Genomic DNA, 23,764 nt, shown 5'->3' on the forward strand with positions numbered 1-23,764 from the left:
GTGCTGGAAATAGCAAGAGACCTAGAATTAGAAGTGCAGGCTGAAGGTGTGACTACATTGCTGCAACCTCATGATCAAATTTTAATGGGCAAGGAATTGCTTCTTGTGGATGAGTAGTTTCTTGTGACTGAATCTAATCCTGGGGAAGATGCTAGGAATACTGTTGAAAGGACAACAAAGGAGTGAGAGTATTACATAAACTTAGCTGATAAAGCAGGATTTAAGAGGACTGACTCCAATTTTGAAAGAAGTTCCAGTGTGGGTAAAATGCTATCAAACAGTGTCACACGCTAGAGAAATCTTTCATGAAAACAAGAGTTAATTGATGTGGCAAAGTTCATCGTTCCTTAACCTAAAGCAAACCCCAGCCTGATCAGTCAGCAGCCATCAACATCCGGGCAAGACCCTCTCCCAGCAAAAAAAAGATTACAGCTTGCAGAAGGCTGAGATGATCATCAGCATTTTCAGCAAGAAAGCATTTTTTATTTTTTAATCAAGGTATATACATTGCTTTTTTAGACATGGTGCTATTGCCCACTTAACAGACTATAGTATAAACATAATTTTTACATGCACTGGGAAACCAAAAAATTTGTGTGACTCACAAATTACAATATTTGCTTTGTTGTGGGACCAAACCCTCAGTATCTCCCAAGGTGTTCCTTTATAAGTATTTGAGACAGATTTGTTTAATCAAATGGCTGGATGTGCTACAATAGAGAACAGAAGTAGAGGCCAAAAGGAAAAAGGAAAGGTTTCAAAATGCAGGTCATACTCTCCCAATGGAGATTTATGTGTAAAAACAGGCTTAAGTAAGCACAGTAGATTTTTCTTTCAAGGAGCTCCATTCAAGTCTGGGCTTAGCAACTACTTATTTTTATAATCTTGAATAAATTATTTTATTACCCTAAGCATTAGTTTCCTCATCTGTAAAATGGGAAGGCCAAAGTAGGTATTTTAAAGGTCCTTTACAGTTCCATTATTCTAATCTCCCCAAATAGTCCTGGCAGACTTGCTGCATCCAAAGTTTAATTAAATAGGGTGCTAAGGGAATTGGGATGATTTCTTAAAGCAGAGATGGCAAATTAACTTGTAAGCTAGAGAAAAGTGGTTAGTTTAATAACATCACTGAGGCCTCAGAAAGTTTCTCTCAGTTCAACTGTGTGCCTCAGGGGAAGCAAGCTGGAGGTAAGGTACCGGCCCTGCCATTCCTCTTGCAGTCTTCCCAATGATACTCTGACACATACTAAGCCCACTGTCCTGTGTCAGCAGGACCTTTGGGACAATCTGTCAAAAGGACTAGTGACAGCAGATGCTTCTATGGAGAACAGATGCTTCAATGCAAGGACTTGAGGAAACTAGGGATCATACTTCAAAAGGTGTATACTGAGCAAGGGTATGCTTGCAAGGTAAGCTTGGGGCTTAGAAAGATGATGGCTTCGGTCTTGTCAAAAAAGGAGGGCTTGTAGCTACTTGTGAGACTGAGGTGGGGGATCACTTGAGTCCAGGAGTTCAAGGCTGCAGTGAACTATGACCGTGCGTGCCACTGCTCTTCAGCCTGGGTGACAGAGCAAGATTCTGTCTCTAAAAAAAAAAAAAAAAAGATTAAAAATAATTTTTTTTTAAAAGGATTTGAGCTACAGACAGCATATATTTGACAAAAAAACAAGAGATCAAGGCTATTTCAGTGGAAAGGTACTTGAGAAGTGGTGATTTCAAGGAGCTTCTACTAATTATACTTCTATTTTTATAAGCTACTGGGTAAAAAGCTATTCCAATTTCAGGTTGCATCTTAGGAAGCATCTAGTGTCTAATGATAGAAAGTAACAGAAACACTTAGTGTTTTCCACCTGTTAGACAGTGTCTGGGTTTTGTATTCAGTTCTCAGCTTTACCTCAGCTAACTACTAGCTGTGCAGGAATAAAAAAGGTTTTACCTGGAAAGGAGCAGACTCACAAGTATGAAAGGCTCTCTTTAGAAGCACAGATCAGCCCATGTTGCTTCAAAATCAAGACCAAAATCTGTGGTGAAAGTCAAAGGAAGGCAGCCTTCCCAAAGGAGAAGCAGCTTAGCTAGAGTTTTTTTTTTTTTTTTTTTAGAAAGTTGTGGAGAGAGTGCCTCCAGATAGAAACTAGGCCCTTCTTTACTTTATTTTTCCAGTTTTTGGCTGGGGCTGGGTTTGAACCCACTACCTCCAGCATATGGGACTGGCGCCCTATCCCTTTGAGGCACCACCCTTAGCTAGAGTTTTTAAGTCTGTGAAGGACAAGCTTGTGAAGCAGTGAGACCCCCGTGGCTATGTTCTACAAATTCTCCAAACTCTCACAATCTGAACATCTCAAAACTGTCCTGAGTTATACTATTGTCTCTGGAGTCCCAACAACCTATATAACGTATTCATCCATCAACTCTGAGTTTAAATGATACTTCCTTCGACAGGATTTTCTGACTTCTCAGAGAAGTTAGGTGTGGGTAGTAAGTGCTTGCAAGCATTCTGTCATTTGTTTAATGCAGGGGTCCTCAAATTGTGGCCCACGGGCCACCACATTACAGACGGTGTAATTATATTTGTTCCCACTCTGTTTTTTTACTTCAAATTAATGTATGTGTGGCGCCTGTGGCTCAAAGGGGTAGGGTGCCGGCCCCATATGCCGGAAGTGGTGAGTTCAGGCCCAGCCTCGGCCAAAAACTGCAAAAAAAAAAATTAATGTATGTGCAGTGTGCATTGGAATTTGTTCATAGGTTTTTTTTTTTTTAAACTATAGTCTGGCCCTCCAACGGTATGAGGGACAGTGAACTGGTCCCCTATTTAAAAAGTTCGAGGACCCCTGGTTTAATGTGTTTCCTCTAACATATTTATGTTCCATGAGGACAAGTGACTGTGTATTTCCAATGTCCAGCAAAGAAACTGGCAATATAGTAAGTATCTGAGAATGAATGACGACCACTGATGAGGAAGGCTGCAGAAAAATAACTTACAATGGCAGGGGTCTGGACCACATTAATTCTCAAGCCTCTATTAACTCTCCATTTACATGACTTTGGTACAATCTAAGATTTACTTAGCATTTTTGGCAGTAAGAATCTATGTCAAACTTGTAGTCCACTAGTCCTCCATGCCTTTTTCACTGACAATCTTCTATGCTTGTGAGATTGATTTAACCTACTGTAAGGCTTTACATTTAAAAGGAATTCATAAGGTGCCAGATTAAATAGCTAGTTTCCTTTGGTAAGTACAAGTAAATTTCCTGGATATGATTTATAAAACATACATTTTAAAACTCTGAAAGGTGAAGACAAGGTAGCAGACAATCTAGAGACCTTATGACCTGAGGGAGGACATGATAGTGAGTTCCCTGAGTTTTCTTTTGCTTGTATATCCAAGACTTGCAACTGAAGAAGTGCAACTCAAAAATGTTAATAGGTAGAGACAAAAGTCCGGACAAAAGCCTGATCTCTCCAGCCAAAGGACCAGAAAGGGACAGCTTAGCAAGATAAAAAAAACTTCAGACATGGCTCGGCACCTGTGGCTCAAGAAGCGAAGGCACCAGCCACATACACCTGAGCAGGCCGGTTCAAATCCAGCCCAGGCCCGCCAAACAACAATGATGGCTGCAACCAAAAAATAGCTGGGCATTGTGGCGGATGCCTGTAGTCCCAGCTACTTGGGAGGTGGAGGCAGGAGAATCGCTTGAGCCCAGGAATTGGAGGTTGCTGTGAGCTGTGATGCCATAGCACTCTACCCACGGTGACAGCTTGAGGCTCTGTCTCAAAAAAAAAAAACAAAACAAAACTTCAGACAATAACCACTCTACTCTAGCCAAGCATCCCAGGAAAAAATTGTCTCCTCATTCCCACCCACTCTAAGAAGGCTCAGTGGAAATTTTAGAAGTAAAGAATAATAGAAATAAAAAGCTTAGATGTTGGGCTCAAAACCAGGAATAGAAGGGACAGTAGACAGAATTAGTGAACTAGAAGGCAGAACAGTAAAAATTACACAATCTCTTGGCTTGGCGCCTGTACCTCAGCAGCTAGGGCACCGGCCACATATACCAGGGCTGGTGATTCGAACCCAGCCCAGGCCTGCCAAACAACAATGACAACTGCAACAAAAACAATAGCTGGGTGTTGTGGCTGGGCATCGGTAGTCCTAGCTACTTGGGAGGATGAGGCAAAAGAGTTGCTTAACCCCAAGAGTTTGAGGTTGCTGTGAGCTGTGACTCCGCAGCACTATACCAAGGGTGACATAGTGAGACTGTCTCAAAAAAAGAAAAAAAAAAAAAAAATTACCAATGTCAACAACAGAGTGAAAAAAAAAGGAACAGAGCTAGTCTGTCTTTTTTTTTTTTTTTTTTTTTGTGGTTTTTGGCCAGAGCTAGGTTTGAACCCACCACCTCCGGCATATGGGACTGGCGCCCTACTCCTTGAGCCACAGGCGCCACCCGCTAGTCTGTCTTAACTTAGCCTGTTGGACTAGAACAAAAGATCAGAATCCAGAAAGGGAAGGAGAAGCAGGGTGACCCGAAAAAGTACTCAGAGGAAACATGGAGACAGAGGGAAGGGGCACAGTATTTTTCAAGTACTCAGAGAAAAGAACTATCAACCCAGAATTCTATACCCAGCAAAAATATTCTTCAGGAATACAGGGGAAATCAAAACATTCTCCATCAAAGAAAACTAAGAAAATTTGTCTTCAGCATGCGTAATGATCGGCTAAAGTAAGTTCTCTAAACAGAAAGGAAAGATCGGCTAAAGTAAGTTCTCTAAACAGAAAGGAAATGAAAACAGAAGGAACCTTGAAAATCAGGAAGAATAAAAAGAACAGAGTAAATAAAAATCTATCGAATAGGCTTTCCTTCCCTTAAGTTTTCTAAATTTGCTTACAAATCTGTTTGACAATTGAAGCAAATATTAAACATTGTCTAATATTAGTCTAAATGTGTGCAGAAAAAATATTTAAAACAATTATAAATGGGGAACAATAGAGACCAAGAAGAGGAAAGATTTCTATAGAACACTCAACTGTACAAATGATAACACCAGTAGACTGTGACAAGTTATATAATGTAATAACCAGAGCATCACGGAAGAAGTTATACTGAGAGATTTACTCAAAAAATACTACAGACAAATCAAAATGGAATCCAAAAAGTGTTCAAGTAACCCATAGGAAGGCAAGAAAAAGAAAGCAGATAAATGAAAAACAGAGAATTAAACAGAAAACAAAAAATAAAATGGTAAGCTTACATACCAGTAATTAACATTAAACGTAAGTGGTCTAAATACATTAATTAAAACCAGAAATCAGCATAATAGACTTTAAAAGGTGATCCAACTATCTGCTGTCTACAAGAAAGTCACTTCAAATATAACAATTCATTATAAGCAGATTAGTTTAGAAAAGATATACCACATAAATACCAATCAAAGGACAGCAAAAATCTCCATATAAATATCAGATAAAGTAGACATGAGAGCAAAGAAAATTATCAGAGATACAGAAGGACAATACAATGATATTGTATTATATAAAATTATATAAAATTATATAATGAAGATGTAGCAATCCTAAATGTGTATGTTACCAAACAAAATTGCAAAATATGTGAAGCAAAAACTGATAGGACCAAAAGGAGAAATACACAGATCCACAATTATAGTCTGAAATATTAATACCCTCTTTCAGCAACTAATAGACCAATTAAACAGAAAGTCAGAACGGCTTTCTACATGTAGAAGAACAATCATTGACCAACAGGATATAATAGATATTTATAGAATGCTTCATCTGACACCAGCAGGATATACTTTCCTTTCAAGTGTCCATGGAACATATATCAAGATGGACCATATCCTGGGCCATGAAACAAACTTTTAACAATTTTAAAAGAATTACAATCATAGAGAGTGTATTCTCTAATCACAATGGAATCAAACTAGAAATCAGTAATAGATAATAGGAAAATCTGCAAACACTTGAAAACTAAACAACACACTTCTACATAATTCATGAGTGAAACAAAATCTGCAGAGAAAATTTAAAACTTGAACTGAACATAAATGAAAATATAACATCAAAATTTGGGGAACACACTTAAAACAGCATTAAATGCATATATTAGAAAAGGAAAAAAGTCTCAAATCAATAGATGTAGCCTCCCACCTCAAGAACCTAGAACAAAAAGAGCAAAATAACCCTAAAGCAAGCAGAAGGGAGGAAGTAATAAAGAAAAGAATGGAAATGAAATGGCCAAACTATAGAAAAGAACAATAGCCTCCTTATGGGAAATGAAAAAGCCCAAGAAAAGAAAATTTAAAAAAAAAGAGAGAGAGAATGGTTATGGGATTCATTTTGAGATTATTTAGGGCTGATGAGCAGATCAAAGTAAACCAAGTGGGGTTGCTGCAGCTTCTTCTGGGAAAAGAACACATGTGATTAGGAGAGTACAGGAAAGATCACTCTGGTACCCCGCTGTGAAAGAAGTCACATCACTGAGTTCTTAAGTCCAAATATCAATGTAATTATCCTTTTACCTTTTAGACTAAAGTATGAAGTAAAAAGCAAATGACTTCAGAAAGTTAAAATGTCTTATCTAAGTGTTTGAAGCATTAGAAATCAAATTTCCCAACCCTAGTTCAGAGGATAGCATATCTACTAAGACTAAGACTCAGAAAGTAAGCCACAATCAGGGGCTAAATTTACCTAATTTTACATATAATTTGAATATTGGTTGTTTCAGATAACTCAAAATCTTTCCCCCAAATCACCAACAATATTGGTTTTCTTAAAAAGGCTTTCTTACCTCGTAGAAGAAGGGATGTCCCGCCATATCAAAGATGTTAACTTTGATTTCTCTGTCTCTGACTTGTACCCTGAAATGTTCAAATGCAAACAATCCCAAAAAAGGTCACGGTTTCTGCATTCACATTACTATCATTTATGAATTTCAAAAGGGTATGTGCGTGCAATTTAAGAGAGGCTTTCTTAGTGCCTTTTCTTGATCTCAGGCAATCTTCACAACAGCAGCCAGCAACTTGGCACTAAAACAATTTACCTTAAAAAGATAGCTGATAGAACCTAGAAAGTCTATAAAGTCAGGAAATAACACACATATATTTACACATCGAAATCCAAAAGTTAATTTAATTCAGAAGCCAGAGGAAATTACTTAAAGAAAAATGACAATTTCTTATTTCAAATCAGTGCTTTCCTAAGTGTGGTCTAAGGATCATCTACAATCTACATCATGATTATTGGTAAGGGTGTTGCTGAAAACGTGGATTCCTGCCTGCCCCATCTCAGACCCAGTAAATCAGAAGGTTAGTGGATGGGGACAGCAATCTGCATTTTTACAGACGGTACACGTAATTTTAAGCACACTGAAATTTGAGGTTTACCATATTTAAACCAGAAAGGGTAGAATGGATATCTGTTGTTCCAACTATCTAAAACAGCACCCCTACTCCTTCCTTCTCTTAATTGTGGTTCATAGGGGTTCTGCCATCTTCTGATTCCACTCTTAGCCACAGATAACTGAGCTGAGAAAAGTCACCTGTTTCTACTTGGGCTAATCTGACTTTCCCAGGGATTTTAAAATGTGGGATATTAGTTTTAGTCCCTCTAGAAGTAAAATTAAAAGTGTGAGCATCAGGGCTCAAAGGAGTAGGGCACCGGCCCCATATGCTGGAGGTGGTGGGTTCAAACCCAGCCCCGGCCAGAAACTGCAAAAAAAAAAAGCGTGAGCATTAGAGCTGCTGGCAGCTGCATAGCTGCACAGAAGCTCACTTAGAAGATTGAAGCCAACCGGTGCAGAGAGAGATGCAGTTAAGTGAAAAGACTTCTCTATATTGTCTGGTTCTAGCTATTTCTGATGTGTCATCCTTATAATTGGATTATGTAAATTGATTAATATCCTTTTTCTTTTCTTTTGCTTAAGTTTGAAATAGGTTTCTGTCAATTATATTTTCCTGACTCATCATGGGACAACCATCTTTTCCAAAAAAATTTTAGCCAGAAACAGAATATTCTGTCAAATAAACCACAGTCCTATGGCATAATATAGTAGTTCTTATTTCTTAATAAATAAACTAGCTACTTACACGACTTCAAAACAAAACTGCCTTAAACAGAATATCCTACCATAACATTGATGAAATCCTGTGCATAGAAGTAGCAAAGAGAAAAAGAAAACTAGGAAGAAAGAAACGTAGATTTCAAATAAAGAGCTTCATATATTTCATTGCAAAGAGCTACAATTTTCATTCTTCAAAGAAAACTTGAAGAAATAATAGTTGAAAAATGGTGCTACAATAGTATTACATAGAACTCTTCCTTGAATTTTACTTTACCACTTACTTGAGCCCCACTGGTTAGAATCATGAAAGATACACCTGAACTTGACTCTGCCCTTCACATAATCAACATTCTATTAGATATGCCCTACTATTTTGGTTTACCTTCCTGAATATTATCCTCATATTCTGATCTGGCAGACTTCCTCTCAGATGTATTTATAGATATTTATTGAGTATCTAATAAAACAGAAACACCTTGCCAGGCACTTGGAGAAAATTCATGTTAATAGAGAGTTTATGATCTAGCAGGAGACATTAAACATATACAAATAATAATTGCAACCAAGGCAATTTATGAAAAGTACCATAAATACCATCGTGAACTTTAACATTTCTGTCACTGCGACCAAAACAAGTCCTGACTAATAGGGGAAGAGTTCAGAGGCCTTATAGGAATAGCAGAATTCTAGACCTTGAAGAGAGAGGCAGGTAGAGAGAAGAGGGAAAGCACATTCCGAGTGGAAAGAATGCATAATGGCACGAGAGAGGAAAGTATGAGGGCAGCAGTTCAGTGTGGATGGAGAGTAAAGTGTGTAATAAGAGAAAAGGGGGAGGGCCAGACAGAGACCTGAAGAGCAAGCACCTGAAATCCCACCTTTAGGGAATATGCTGTCTACCCCAATCCTACCCTATGGTTATTTTCTGCAATCATATCCTATCTCCTAAGCTCCACCCACTCTTGATTCACCTCCAAATAAATCCCCAATTAGACCAACTTTACTCTTCCCAGATCATTTCTGCTGGATTCCATTAGGCTATAAAGATCGCAAGCCAATAAGGGAAGTTCTCTAGGAGAAAATTTTCTACATATGTATTTAGACTTTTTGCTCTAAAAACACACCTGCTGATAAGATCTACTTATATAGAAACACATTTCCCAAAAGCTACACCTGCCAGTTAGGCTTTCTGTTGACATATTCATTGTTGTAGATTCCACACCTAACACAAGGCCTTGTGAATGGAATGTCCTCAATAAATGGGCTGAATGAAGGAAGGATATGATCACTACATATTTGTAAAGGTCTCAATCCTAACTTTCCCAATTTATCTTCAAAGTCTCTATTTTAAGATTACCTGCATAAGTGCATTGATGCGAATATAGATCATTTTAGAAGGAGTTCTGAATTTCTTTTTTTTTTTTTTTTTTTGTAGAGACAGAGTCTCACTTTATGGCCCTCGGTAGAGTGCCGTGGCCTCACACAGCTCACACCAACCTCCAACTCCTGGGGCTTAAGTGATTCTCTTGCCTCAGCCTCCCGAGCAGCTGGGACTACAGGCACCCGCCACAACGCCCGGCTATCTTTTGGTTGCAGTTTGGCAGGGGCCGGGTATGAACCAGCCACCCTCGGTATATGGGGCTGGCGCCCCACCGACTGAGCCACAGGCGCCGCCCGAGTTCTGAATTTCTATATAATTTACAAGCCCAGGGAAAAAAGATACTCACTTTGTGACTCCATAGTCAATTCCAATTGTTGCCAGGTATTTGGACACAAATCTCTTCTCACAGTATCGCTTTATAATACAGCTCTAAAAAGGTAAAATATAGGTATTTAGTAAATATACACTGGGAACACAAAATTAGTATATTTCTTCATTATGATTTTTTCATTCACCTCTATGAAAAGTATTTTGAAAAGCTGAAACTATAAAATAACTGAAACAAGTGCTATAAGAAAATATTTTAAAGAAGGGGCGGCGCCTGTGGCTCAGCGAGTAGGGCGCCGGCCCCACATGCCGAGGGTGGCAGGTTCAAACCCAGCCCCGGTCAAACTGCAACAACAACAACAAAAAAAATAGCCGGGCGTTGTGGCGGGCGCCTGTAGTCCCAGCTACTAGGGAGGCTGAGGCAAGAGAATCGCGGAAGCCCAGGAGTTAGAGGTTGCTGTGAGCCGTGTGTGACGCCACGGCACTCTACCAAGGGCGGTACAGTGAGACTCTGTCTCTACAAAAAAAAAAAAAAAAGAAAAAAAAAAAGAAAATATTTTAAAGAAAAATTATTTTAAAATTCTTCCCTTACTACTAGATATAGGTATATTTTCAGTTCAGTTTACAATCTTTGTGCTCTTTCCTTTAAAGACCTCTTCCATTTTTACACTTTCAATGATACCACCAAAGTAACTGTCTAGCCTTGACTTTACTCCCAAGATCAGACCCAAATATCCAAATATCTATTAGACTAATTTCTACTCAAATGTCCTGTTGTCATCTACAATTCAACATGTCCAAACATGAACTAAATCTTACACAAGAAAGCAACTCACCCAGCTGACATCTAGTTCTGTTAATAATACCACCATTTTGCCAATCACAAAGGATCAAATAAAATTATTGAAGTCATATTGGATACTGATCCTTTCTAAATCTTTTGAATGTTTTTTCCATTTTTCTTTTCATTCCAATTCCTATTGATAACACTTTGGCTTAAGTTCTTATTATCTACTCCTAGACAACTATAGAAATTCTTTAGTGATCTTTTTGCCTCCCTCCCCTCTCAACTTCAGTTAATACTACACAGCATTATTTCACTTCCCTAATTCAAAAATCTTTGGTGGTGCTCCTTGCCAAGAGTTTGAAATCCAAACTCCTTTATCTTTTATTCAACATCCTCCATAATCTGGCCCTAATCTGTTTTCTTTTTCTTTTTTTTTTTTTCTAATCTGTTTTCTTTATCTAAACTCTTCTGTATAAATTCTCCATTTCTACAAAACTTCTAGCACTTTCTGACTTTTGTTATTTTTTTCTCCTCTATTTGTAATGAGCTTTCTCCTCTTTGCAAATCTTTTTTTATTTTTATTTTTTTCTCTTTCCAAATCTTATCTTTAAAGTAGATCAAATTCTGAGCACCAGGGTGTAAGTGATCTTTCCTGCGTTTGAACTCCTCTATGTGTGCATGCTACGCACCTGAAGTCCTCTAGCACTTTACGCACATACTATTAACACTGTATGTACTACATGGATGCACAAGCCACACTATGTGTTTTCCATCACTCATATACTTCCCTGTATTGTTAGTTATCTATTCACATGAGTATATTTACCTTATTTCTTCAGCTACATAATAAACTACTTGCAGCCATGTATCAGTATTTTACTACCTTATATCTTTTGCAGCAACTAGCTCCGTGTCTTTCACATAGCAAGAGTTTGATAATCACTTAATAAACATAAGTAAGCATCAATCAGATTAAGAAAAGCATAACCTCTTTCTGATTCTGAATAGTAATGAAAAACTGATTTTAGGTTCGGCACCTGTAGCTCAGAAAGAAAAAAAGAAAAACTGATTTTTTTTTCGCCCTCAGTACAGTGCTGTGATGTCACAGCTCACAGCAACCTCCACCTCTTGAGCTAGGGTGATTCTCTTGCCTCAGCCTCCAGAGTACCTGGGACTACAGGCACCCACCACAACGCCCGGCTATTTTTGTTGCAGTTGCCACTGCTGTTTTAGCTGGCCGGGGCCAGGTTCGAACCCGTCACCCTTCGTATATAGGGCCGGCGCCTTACCCACTGAGCCACAGGCACTGCCCAGAAAAACTGATTTTAAAGGACTTTGTATATAAATAACAATTCTTTTTTTTTTTGAGACACTATGTCACCCTCGGTAGAGTGTCATGGCGTCACAGCTCACAGCAACCTCCAACCTCAAACTCTGGCGCTTAAGCCAGTCTCTTGCCTCAGCCTTCTAAGTAGCTGGGACTACAGGTGCCCTCCACAACACCCGGCTATTTTTTGGTTGTAGTTGTCATTGTTGTTTGGCAGGCTGGGGCTGGGTTCGAACCTGCCAGCTCCAGTGTATGTGGCTGGAACCCTAGTTACTAAGCTACAGAGGTGTCAACCTATAAATAACAATTCCTAGAACTCCTGAAACTTGTAATTCATTTGAAATGCTGGTAATGCAGTTTATTTTGTTCAAATCCTTTCCTGATAAGCCTCAATCTAAATTAGACAGACAGCATAGTTAACTTGAAGAGCATTTAGTAAACTCATTGTGAACTGAAGAAAAAACTTGTTTGGACTGACTACTGCTAAAAGGCTATATATATATATTTTTTTTTTTTGTAGAGACAGAGTCTCACTTTATGGCCCTCGGTAGAGTGCTGTGGCCTCACACAGCTCACAGCAACCTCCAACTCCTGGGCTTAAGCGATTCTCTTGCCTCAGCCTCCCAAGTAGCTGGGACTACAGGCACCCGCCACAACACCCGGCTATTTTTTGGTTGCAGTTCAGCCGGGGCCGGGTTTGAACCCGCCACCCTCGGTATATGGGGCCGGCGCCTTACCAACTGAGCCAGAGGCTACATTTTAAAAAAAAAAAAAGAAAGAAAATACTTCTCAAATCTTTTCTCTTATAATATCATAGAAAAATAAATATTTTTGGGCGGCGCCTGTGGCTCAGTGAGTAGGGCGTTGGCCCCATATGCCGAGGGTGGCGGGTTCAAACCCAGCCCCGGCTCAAACTGCAACAAAAAAATAGCCGGGCGTTGTGGCGGGCGCCTGTAGTCCCAGCTGCCCGGGAGGCTGAGGCAAGAGAATCGCGTAAGCCCAAAAGTTAGAGGTTGCTGTGAGCTGTGTGACGCCACGGCACTCTACCCAAGGGCGGTACAGTGAGACTCTGTCTCTACAAAAAAAAAAAAAAAAAAGAAAAATAAATATTTTTGAAATAATTTTTCAAATTTGAAACAATGCAAAACTATTATTCATGAGATTATTCAATTATTTATGAGATTAAGGGACCCAGAAATCCTTTACCTTTGATATGCTAACTAAACTGTTTATAAAGATATACATTTAAATAACAGTATTAATAACTAGTTCCTGTAACAGAGTTCCTATTCTTTAGGACCTTACAAGTTAAGGTAAATAACAAATATAGAGGGAACAGATGAAATTATTGTATTTTTATATTTTTATATATTTAATAATATATAACAAATGAATACAAAACTAAACTAACTATGCAGGCAATCTGAATTACTTAAATAAATCTTCCATGGCCAGGCACAGTGGCTCATGCCTGTAATCCTAGCACTCTAGGAGGCTTAGGCAGGAGGACTGCTTGAGGTTAGGAGTTTGAGACCAGCCTGAGCAAGAGCAAGACCCTGTCTCTACCAAAAATAGAAACATTAGCTGAGCATGATGCCAGGCGCCTATAATTCCAGCTATTTAGGAGGCTAAGGCAGGAGGATTGCTTGAGTCCAGGAGTCTGAGATTGCCGTGAGCTAGGCTGAGGCCATGCCACTTTAGCCTGGGCAACAGAGCAAAACTGTCTTAAAAAACAAAACAATGTAAAAAACTTACAAACATAGGATATTGATAATATCCTATGTTAGAAATAAACATATGGTATTAATCAATAAAATAAAAGCATAAAGTACAAAGGTAAGTAAAGCATAAAATAGAAAGGTAAGTTGATAACACATAGACAGTGAAACTTCAGCTGTTGGATTAAAAACAAAATAATCTAAAGCCGGGCATGGGGGCTCACGCCTGTAATCCCAGCACTCTGGGAGGCCAAGGCAAGTGGACTGCCTGAGCTCACGAGTTTGAGACTAGCCCAAGCAACAGTGAGACTCCGTCTCTAAAAAAATAGCCAAGTGTTGTGGCGGGCACCTGTAGTTCTACCTACTAGGGAGGCTAAGGCAAGAGAATTGAGTGAGAATCGCATGAGGTTGCTGTGAGCTGTGATGCCAAGGTACTCTACCAAGGATGACAAAGTGAGATTCTGTTTGAAAACAAAACAAAACAAAATAATCTTCTGAATGTATACAAAATAATACATATTCACTCATTCGACAAATAGTGAGTTTATGACCTGTCTTAGACATTGTGTTAGATGTTAGTATACGAAGGTAGGATCTAGTTTTTCCAATTTATTAGAAAAAGGAGGAACTAAATAATTATACAAATAAATATTTAAATTACAGATGCGATAGTGCCATAAAAATTATAGGACGTTAGGAGGGAATGTAATAAGAACCTAACATTTTACTTTTCAATGAGCTTAGTAATATATGTACTTTTTACATATGTATGTATGTATGTAAAAGTGGCACTTTGAGATTAAAAACTTTAGTCGCCTTCCACATAAAATCTTGGATATGAATACTCATATGAGTACTATCCATAACAGTCAAAAAGTAAAAACAACCCAAATGTTCAACTTATAAATGCATTTTTAAAATGTGGTATATCTATATAGTAGAATATTATTCTGCAATATGAAGAAAGGAAGTACTGATATATGCTACAACATGGATAGACCTTGAAAACACACCATGTGCAAGAAGCCTAGTGCAAAGGACCACATGCATAGTACATAATTCCACTTACATGAAATGTCCAGAAAAGGCAAATCCACAGAGACAGCAAGTAGAATAGTGGCTGCCTCAGGTTGCTTGGAGGTTTGGGGGTGATGGGGGTAATTCATATGGGCTTTTTTTTGGGGGGGGAGTGATAAAAATGTTCTACAATTGATGTGGTAACAGTTTTATAATTTGTATAAATATACTCAAAACCAGTGAATTGTACATTTTGAATAGGTGAACTATATATGAACTATATTTCAATAAAGCTTATCTTTTAAAAGAGATCCCTTGGGAAAGAAAAGGAGGTTCCCAAGGGCTTAATCCCCTCTATGGGGGAATCCTGAGATTTCTCTGTGGTCTTTGTATCTAACTCAACTTTCTGCATTGGCAGTTAACTTACCCAAAGCCCAGGAGAGTTTTCAATGTCTTGTAGGATCTGCAGTTTCCTAATGTGTTTGTTTACCATTGACCTCATATCTCTTTTTCCATACCATGTTAATTCTGAGATAATATATTCAGAATAATAATCAGAAATGGTTACTGCTTTATTTAACATAGTAAGCTTGTTTTCTAAAACTGAACAAATTTTACCTGAATAGAAAATCAAAATTTAGGATAGAAGCTTGAGTTTTTATAGAGAATGCGCCATCTAAAGGTTTTTGGAGATAAATCTAAGGCTAGGGGTGAAATTCTCAATATGAAGTTTGCCTTACTTTTAGATCTCCAGTTATATTGAATATTTTCCTGTTAAATCAATTGAATTGGGTTTCTCCTACTTGCAGTCAAAAGTGTCTACCTCATACAATATTGTATATTCTTCAGGAGTTTGTTTTACTCTCTTAAAAATAATAGATTATAAGCCTTTCAAGTTAACTGAATAGCTCTACTCACCTTTTTCATAGCTATTTAATTATTCCCAATATGCAAGGATTCCTTCCTTTTCATTGCTTGCTAGTTACTTTGTCATTTGTTTTGATTTACTCTTTGATCTAAGGATTATTTACTTTAGTGTCCCTTAATTTTTAATTTTATAATTATTTACTTGTATATCATCCTATATTTTCCAAACTCTTTAAAAAGAACACGTGGTACTTTTATAACTAAAGCAAAATAATACATTTTTAGAGGAAAAACTTATTATTTTTGAGAAAGCAATGCAATCGGAATCCACCTCACCCCAAATAGCAGCCAGTTGTTCCAATAGTACTTAGTAAACAGTCTGTACCTGCCCAGGATTTTATCGTATTTGTTATATACTGACTTTCCTCATATATGTGTGTTATTTCTGGACTCTATTCTGCACCACTGACATCTTGAAATTTCCTTTCCAATATCAATAGGATAAGTCTGGTAACTTGAAAATAACTGCAACAAAAAAATAGCCGGGCGTTGTGGCGGGCGCCTGTAGTCCCAGCTGCTCGGGAGGCTGAGGCAAAAGAATCACGTAAGCCCAAGAGCTGGAGGTTGCTGTGAGCTGTGTGATGCCACGGCACTCTACTGAGGGTGGTACAGTGAGACTCTGTCTCTACAAAAAGAAAATATTTTAAAAATATCTAATAGAGGGCGGCGCCTGTGGCTCAAGGAGTAGGGCACAGGTCCCACATGCTGGAGGTGGCGGGTTCAAACCCAGCCCCGGCCAAAAAAAAAAAAATACATATATCTAATAGAGTTGGTCTTCTCTCATTTCTCTTTCCCCACAATTTTCTCAGTTAATCTCACGCCGATTTTTCATAATGACTTTGGTAGCATTTTTTTGTTGTTGTTTGTGAGATAGTCTCACTCTGTTGCCCACGCTAAAGTGCAGTGGCACTATCATAGCTCACGGCAACCTCAAACTCCTGGGTTCCAGCAATCTTCCTGCCACAACCTCCTAAGTAGCTGGAACTACTGGTGCCTGCCACAATGCCTAGCTAATTTTTCTATTTTTTAGGAAAGATACAGTCTCAGTCTTGCCCAGGCTGGTCTGGAACTCTGGAACTCAAGGGATCCTCCCACCTTAGCCTCCCAGAGTGCTAGGATTACAGGTGTGAGCCACCAAACCTGGCCTTTGGTACTTTTTTTATCATGCTTTGAAAAAAAAAACTTTATTGGTATTTTAAATAGAACTGAATTACATTTGTAGATTATTTTATTTAATTGATAGCTTTACAATATTTAGTGATCCTATGGGAAAAGTCTATCTTTTCAATATTTAGTGATCCTAACGGAAAAGGGTCTCTTTCCATTTGCCTAGGTAATTTTATGCCCCTTTAGACTTTGAGATTTTTCTTCATATAGGTCCTACTTATTTCATGTTAAGTTTAAATCCAGGCACTTGACTATAATTTAGATATAATAAAGCTATTAATTTATGTGCATTAATTTGCATTATTGAATATTCTTAATGTTTCTAATATTCAGTTAATATTATTCAGTTAATTCTCTTTGGATTTCCAGGTAAACAGTGGCATCATTAATAAATGACTGTTTGCCTTCTCCTTTCTAATATTTTACATTTTATTTCTTTCTCTTGTCTAATTGCATGGGCTAATAAATCTAGAACAGTGTTAAATAAATGTTGACAATGGGCATTGTGAGCCACTTCTAGTGTTGCACCATTAGACACAGTAAAATCACAAAAGTGAGCTGACTTAAGCCAGCTCAGTACATAACCTAGAGGCTTTTTCTTTTACCAGTTGACATACAGCTGACACTCAATAAATGTGGACTTTCAGTGAATGCTATATTAATACTTACATACACAGATATTTTAGTTCAGGATCATGCTAAAGAGAAATAAAAATACTAATAAATATTTATCGAGCACTGTTTGTGTACAGGGCACTGACACTCATCCAATTAACATCTCTTTCTCATTTAGCCCCTAACTGGAGTCTAACTACTCATTGTATGACAGCATACAATGAAAGAAAGAGCACTGCAGTGGGAGTGTGAAGACTCAGGTTCTAATCCCATCTCTGTCACTGATGTGAGGACCTTAGGAGGTTCTCTACCAACAGCTTCCACTTCTACTTCCATCCATTCTCTCCATTGAGCAAATATGGATGAAGAGGTGGCAGTTTTAGAATTCAGTTGGGGAAAGGCCTGGGTCACCTCTCGCCCTCTCTCCTACCATACTAACAGAGAGCTTATAGCTTATACCCAGGAGATGGAGCAGAGAAGGGTAGTGGAACGAGGGCTTCTTTGAGAATGGATGTGGGACTACTACCAGAAATAAAAAACAAAATAACGCAGGATCCTTGCCGACCACTGCACGCCCCCCGTGATACACGTCAGCTTCAGTTATGCTCTCTTAATGACGGGGATGTAGATTCTGGGCTGCTGAAAACCGTTTCACTAACCTCAAACCCTCACACTCACCCCATGAAGTTCCCTCGGCTTCCAAACACTGCTGCGGGTAACAAAACTTTTATACTCCCCCCTCACTCCCCCAGGTCCTGTCGGGTCACCTAGAACGCAGGCGTGATAGGTAAGCAGACCACCTGACATTAGGAACTGGGCCTCCTTACTCTCTGTGGGGTACATTCAAGGGCTAGAGGCCACCCCCGACACCTTCCGGAGAGTGACGTCGGTTGCGGAGGGGGCAACCCAAAGGTCAAAAGGTCGGACAATTCTCGCTGAACCGCAGCCCCTCCGAGGAAACTTGGGCCTGCTCCGGGGCGGGGAGGAGGCTGGGTCCCCGGCTGTTGAGTGGCCGTCCTGCCAGCCAATGGGCACGTCGCCCCGCGGCGCGGAGTCCCGCCCCTCCGGCGCGCAGTACTCACTTTTCCCACTTCGGCGTTGCCCATGGAGATGACTTTGATGCGGAGGGACTTGCCAGGCTCTTTCCGCTTCGGCATGTTGGCCTCCATTGCCCTCGCTCTCCCGGGGCCAACAGCCTCGCTCTCTCCTTGTACGCCGCTGGCCCGTCCCTCAGGCCTCCTCATCCAATGGCGGAACCGCTGCTCTCGTCACCACCTCGGCTCCGCGGCTCGCCATCCCCGCCGCTGCCAGGCTGCAGGCGCGGGCGGTTGGGAGCGCCGGGAGCCGGGGGAGGGAGACGGCAGTCTCGCGATGCTAGGCGGGGTGACGTCATCGCCTGTCCCTGAAGTCGAGGCTCGAGTTACCTGTTCCCTGGGGTCGCGCGACGGTCGCAGAACGTGTCCCTTGGCTAGAAGACGTTGTTGAGCTAGGGCGGGGCTTACGGTTCGGGGAGAGCGCGACCTTGTTTTCAGTGGTAGAAGGACGGGCCAAATGTTGCATTTGCAGCCAAATGTTAGATACTTGTTGGCTATTCAGGGCAGGTCTGGTGGCATCTGTACTTAAGGGTTAGTTCAAGGCCCGGCCACACCATGGTCCATTTGGGGGTGTTATTTTCTGGGTTCTTTTTTTGGTACCATGGATCGGTCTGCTGCCCCTCTTGCCCTCCAATATTGTGTTCCCCTTGCTCGAGTTGCATGACAGCAGAGTCAGGAGCCAGGGAAGTGAGGAAGTCAGAAAGGGGGGGGGTTGTTTAGACTTTGCTCCTTTATTACAGAGTTCTGATTGATTTGGGATTAGTTGACTCATCTGTAGGTGGCAGACCCACACACTACTGTAGATGCTTCTTAACATTCTTGTCCAGCTCTGTTAAGGCGTATGATTGTAGCTGTAAGCGCCTTCATTTTCCTCGCCTGCCTGCTGCTCACATACAAACTTAACCTTGTGTTCTGTTCTCTTTAGCTGACAACCTAACAGTAGAAGAATAATGAATACTAAGATAACCACTTTTCTTGTTCCAGGAGATGAGAAAAACATGTTTGAATAAAAGCCAGTCTGGTAAGACAGTAATTTCTTAAGTCAATATCTTCAGTTACAGAAGATAAATAGAACTTGACAATGATTAGTATTAGTGCCCTGAAAAAAAATTGCTGTCAATTTCCTAGTAAATTACAAAGGCAAAGGTAGCATTGCTTCTGTTATCATATAACTTTAGACATCTTAAAAGAAATACATTACGGGAAGACAATGAATAAAGGCTCAAAATTGCATAGTAGTTAGATTTTTGAACAATTTTAAAGTATTAAAGTTTTTTAAAAGAAAAAATATAGATTGTTTTCATAATACAAATAACAACATAATTCAACTTGTAAAATTCTTTTCCAATATGAAATATAAATCCTGATTAGAATTTTGATAGCTTAAAGCTTAAAAGAGTTGGATTTATACTATGATTCTTCACAAATCTTGATGCCAGCCTCTTGGTATGATTTAATAAATCACTAAACATCTAATTTGGAGAGTTCACCATTGACCCTGTAATAGAGTTGGTATTGTGCAAGAATAATGGCAAAATGTCAAATCTTCAACTGTTAGGTATGTACTATTGAGAGCAATGAAAATGCCAAAGGTTAAATTTTATTACTTTTTTCATACTGGTATATTTGGTATTTTAATATGCATGATTCTATTAGTTTGTAATTGAAAAAGCAAGAAAGTTAGTTTTTCTTCCCAGTCTTTGTAAGAAGAAGAAAGAGCAGCATGAGTTAGTTGTGTAGAGTAGGGACCTGGGAGATAAAGTGTGAGCATGAGTTCTGGAGTCAGCTCTGTCAGGCTTTATGTTGGCTTGGCGTAGGCATGTGGCAGTAGTAAGGATTGCGAGAGATAAGCACACGAAGTACATAGTAATAAATAGTAACCTCCTGATAGGCAGTACTTACATGCTTTAATTATATTTTCAATTTTTTGTTTTTGAGACATATTCTCACTGTGTCACCCTTGGTAGAGTGCTATGGCCTCATAGCTCACAGCAACCTCAAATTCCTGACTCATGGGCTTAATTGATTCTCTTACTTCAGCCTCCTAAGTAGCTAGGACTACAGGTGCCCACTACAATGCCCAGCTATTTTTGGATATGAGGTCTCACTCTGGCTTAGGCTGGTCTGGAAACTGTGAGCTCAGGCAATCCACCCACCTTGGGCTCCCAATTGCTGGGATTACAGGTGTAAGCCACCGTGCCTGGCCTTTATTTTCATTTGTTATATATTCAGAAAGATTCTACATATATATGTAGAAATATATATATATATATATATATTTTTTTTTTTTTTTTTTGAGACAGAGTCTCAAGCTGTCGCCCTGGGTAGAGTGCCATGACGTCACAGCTCATAGCAACTCTTGAGCTCAAACTCTTGGGCTTAAGTGATTCTCTTGCCTCAGCCTCCCAAGTAGTTGGAACTACAGGCATCCACCACAATGCCTAGGTATTTTTTTTTTTTTTTGCAGGAAATCATTTTATGTCAGAGACGCAGCATGTTGAACATCAGTACAAAGAGTGGACCCTTCTGTTGAAGACAGTACTGTTTGATACACGAGAGACAGTAAGTTGAGGAGCCACTGTAACAGAGGACAGATTGTGTAGCCCCAGGGCACTTATCTGCACAAAAGTAGGCAGTAGTTTTCAAGGAGAGTGAAATCACCATCTCCGGGGCCAGAGGGCATAATCTTGGACAACTTTCTCCGGAAAGAGGTTCCATAAGAAATTAAGATTCAATATAGTCACACACTAACTCAAACAACTATAAAGACCTGATACAAAATTATTCAGCTTTTATTAATTAACACTTAAGAAGAAACCAAGAAGATAGATGAAGTAGTAGAGCCAGGGTAGCTCCCTAAACAAACACAAAGGAACAAAGGCAGACAGGGCTCAGGACGCCATCTGAGCCCAGGGAGGCAGGAATGGGCCTGGACCCAAGGGTGCTCCAGGATCTGGGCCAGGGCAGCCGCTCCTGGGGTTTGTGTTGGAGAAGCTTGGAGATCAGGTCCTGGCCCCCAAAGGCATTATTTGGGGGAACCTCACATCTACCTTGAGGATGCGCCTGTAGGTCTCATTGTAGGAGGTGTTCTCAAAGGGTGGATTTCCCACCAGCAGCTCATAGCAGAGCACCCCAGTGCACCACAGAGCCACCTTTTCATCATATATCCTCCCCTCAACCACTTCTGGGGGCAAGTAGTCAAGTGTTCCACACATTGTCTTCCTCCTCAGAGAGGGGGTGTGCACAGACCAGCCAAAATCTGCAATCTTCACCTCACCCCTGAAATCCAGAAGCAAGTTTTCGGGCTTAATATCCCTGTGAATCATTTTCTTGTCATGGCAGTAAGTCAGGGCATCTGCCAACTCTTCCATTATCGTGGCTGTTCACTGCTCATCAAATGTGTGGTTTTTCTACAGGTCCTTGTACAGCTCACCCCTTGAAGCGTATTCCAGAATCAGATACACATGGTGAGCATCATGCACGGTGAGCATCATGGAAGTAATTGAACAGCCTTAGGATATTGGGGTGTTGCAGATGTGCCTGGATTTCAATTTCCCTGCACATCTGGTGCTCCAGTCCTTCCTTTTCTGTCTGTGACTTGAAAAGAACTTTCAGGGCCACAATAAAATGACTTTCCTTGAGCCGAGCCAGATACACATTTCCAAATTTCCCCTTGCCTGGAGGGCACCCAATTTTAAAGTCCTCAATCGTGAGTCGCTTCTCTTCTCACTTGCGGGCTCAGCTCTGCCTGCCTGCATCGTGGACTTCAGGCAGCTCACAAGGTGAGAGCAGCTGACGCCTTCTGGAGCCCTTTGGAACTGGGAGCTCACATTCAGCAGATCCTGGACAGGGGTGGAGGATGTGAGGCCCAGGCTGAGGCTCTTCCAATTCGCTGGCTCCCGCGGCCTTCTTGGGGGGGGTTTGGCAGGAGAGCCGAGCAAAGACCGCTAGCTTCAAGATCTGAGACATCGTGCCTAATTTTTTTGGTTGTAGTTGTCATTGTTTGGCAGACCCGGGCCAGTTTGAACCCGCCAGCCCTGGTACATGTGGCTGGCATCCTAGCCGCTGAGCTACAGGCACCGAGCCAGATTTGACATATTTAAAATGTATATTTTTAGAAACCAAATTGTGAAATACTTTGGGCATACTTAAAAATATAAAGAATAATGTAATGAATACCTGTGTATACACTACCCCTTTAGGCCATAAAATATCACCAATACTGTGTATACCTTTCCATAGACCTCCCTTTCTACAAAAGGTTACAACCAATTAAAGTATCTGAATTGGTGCTTTAATTTCGAGGCATTTAAAATTGTTTTACTACATATAACACACACACACACACTTAAAATGTAGTATAGCATTTCATCTTTCAAAACTATTTTGGGCCAGTGTGATGGCTCACTCCTGTAATCCCAACACTATGGGAGGCTGAGACGGGTGGATTGATTGAGTTTAGGAGTTCTAGACCAGGCTGAGCAAGAGCAAAACCTTCATCTGTACTAAAAATAATAAAACTAGCCAGGCGTTGTGGTGGGCACCTGTAGTCCCAGCTACTCAAGAGGCTGATGCAAGAGTTTGAGGTTGCTGTGAGCTATGACACCACAGCACTCAACCCCAGGATGATTGAGTGAAACTCTTGTGTCAAAAAAAAAAAAAAACAGAAATAAAAACAAACAAACAAAAATTACCTTCTTTATTTTGAAATAGTTTCACATAGAAAAGTTTCAAGAACAGTACAACAAAAAGTCTTGTATGCCCTTTGTCCAGATTCATCAACAGTTAACATTTTGCTCTTTTTACTATGCCAGTTTTGCTCACTCTCCATACACACACATTTTTTCTGAATAATTTGCAGTAGTTTGTATACATGTTTATTTACCCACAAGTACATAGATGTGTATTCCTGAGAACAAGGGCTTTCTTCTGCATAGCAACGGTATATTTATCAAAATCAGGTAATGCAATATTTACATAGCACTATTATATAATCTTGTGGTTTTCAAATTGCACTAAGATGCCCCGTAATGTCACAGTAACTTCACAGGAGGATAGCTGTAGAATATTTGCATTCTAAATTTTGCATTCTAAAGGCAAACAAAATGAAATCTAACCATTTACAGTACTAGCTTGAAGTTTTTTTACAGTTCTAACACTAGATGGCACCATATTCGCTGGCTGTGGCACATCTTGGAGCGTTGGTTGTGATGAAAAAAAACAAGTACAGTGCAAAAGTCAGTGTGGCACAGGAAATGAGGCTGGTCTTGTCCAATCTGATTCTGAGATTTCAACAGGTGCAACATCCCATTAGTAAGTAACCAAGGTTACT

At 40.0% G+C, this 23,764-nt stretch overlaps 1 protein-coding gene and 1 pseudogene across 4 annotated transcripts in view; both read right to left on the bottom strand.

The window, feature by feature from the left end:
* DNAJC27 (DnaJ heat shock protein family (Hsp40) member C27) overlaps positions 1–19,451 on the bottom strand; it is a 38,635-nt gene extending 19,184 nt beyond the window's left edge. For 2 of the 4 annotated variants that reach the window (XM_053589473.1, XM_053589475.1), the window contains exons 1-3: positions 18,421–19,451; positions 9,800–9,882; positions 6,804–6,873 (exon numbers count right to left, since the gene is read on the bottom strand). In XM_053589473.1, the coding sequence (XP_053445448.1) occupies positions 6,804–6,873; positions 9,800–9,882; positions 18,421–18,582 (315 nt within the window). In that variant the 5' untranslated portion in view covers positions 18,583–19,451. Of the gene's footprint in view, positions 1–6,803; positions 6,874–9,799; positions 9,883–18,016; positions 18,064–18,165; positions 18,286–18,420 lie in introns of those variants that run through there. The other 2 variants (XM_053589474.1, XM_053589476.1) reach the window with 2 other exon arrangements.
* LOC128584272 (aurora kinase C-like) lies at positions 18,607–22,401 on the bottom strand (annotated as a pseudogene).
* Positions 22,402–23,764: the final 1,363 nt, after the last annotated feature.

The sequence above is a fragment of the Nycticebus coucang genome, chromosome 4, assembly GCF_027406575.1.
Source record: "Nycticebus coucang isolate mNycCou1 chromosome 4, mNycCou1.pri, whole genome shotgun sequence".
NCBI classification, from domain to species: domain Eukaryota; kingdom Metazoa; phylum Chordata; class Mammalia; order Primates; family Lorisidae; genus Nycticebus; species Nycticebus coucang.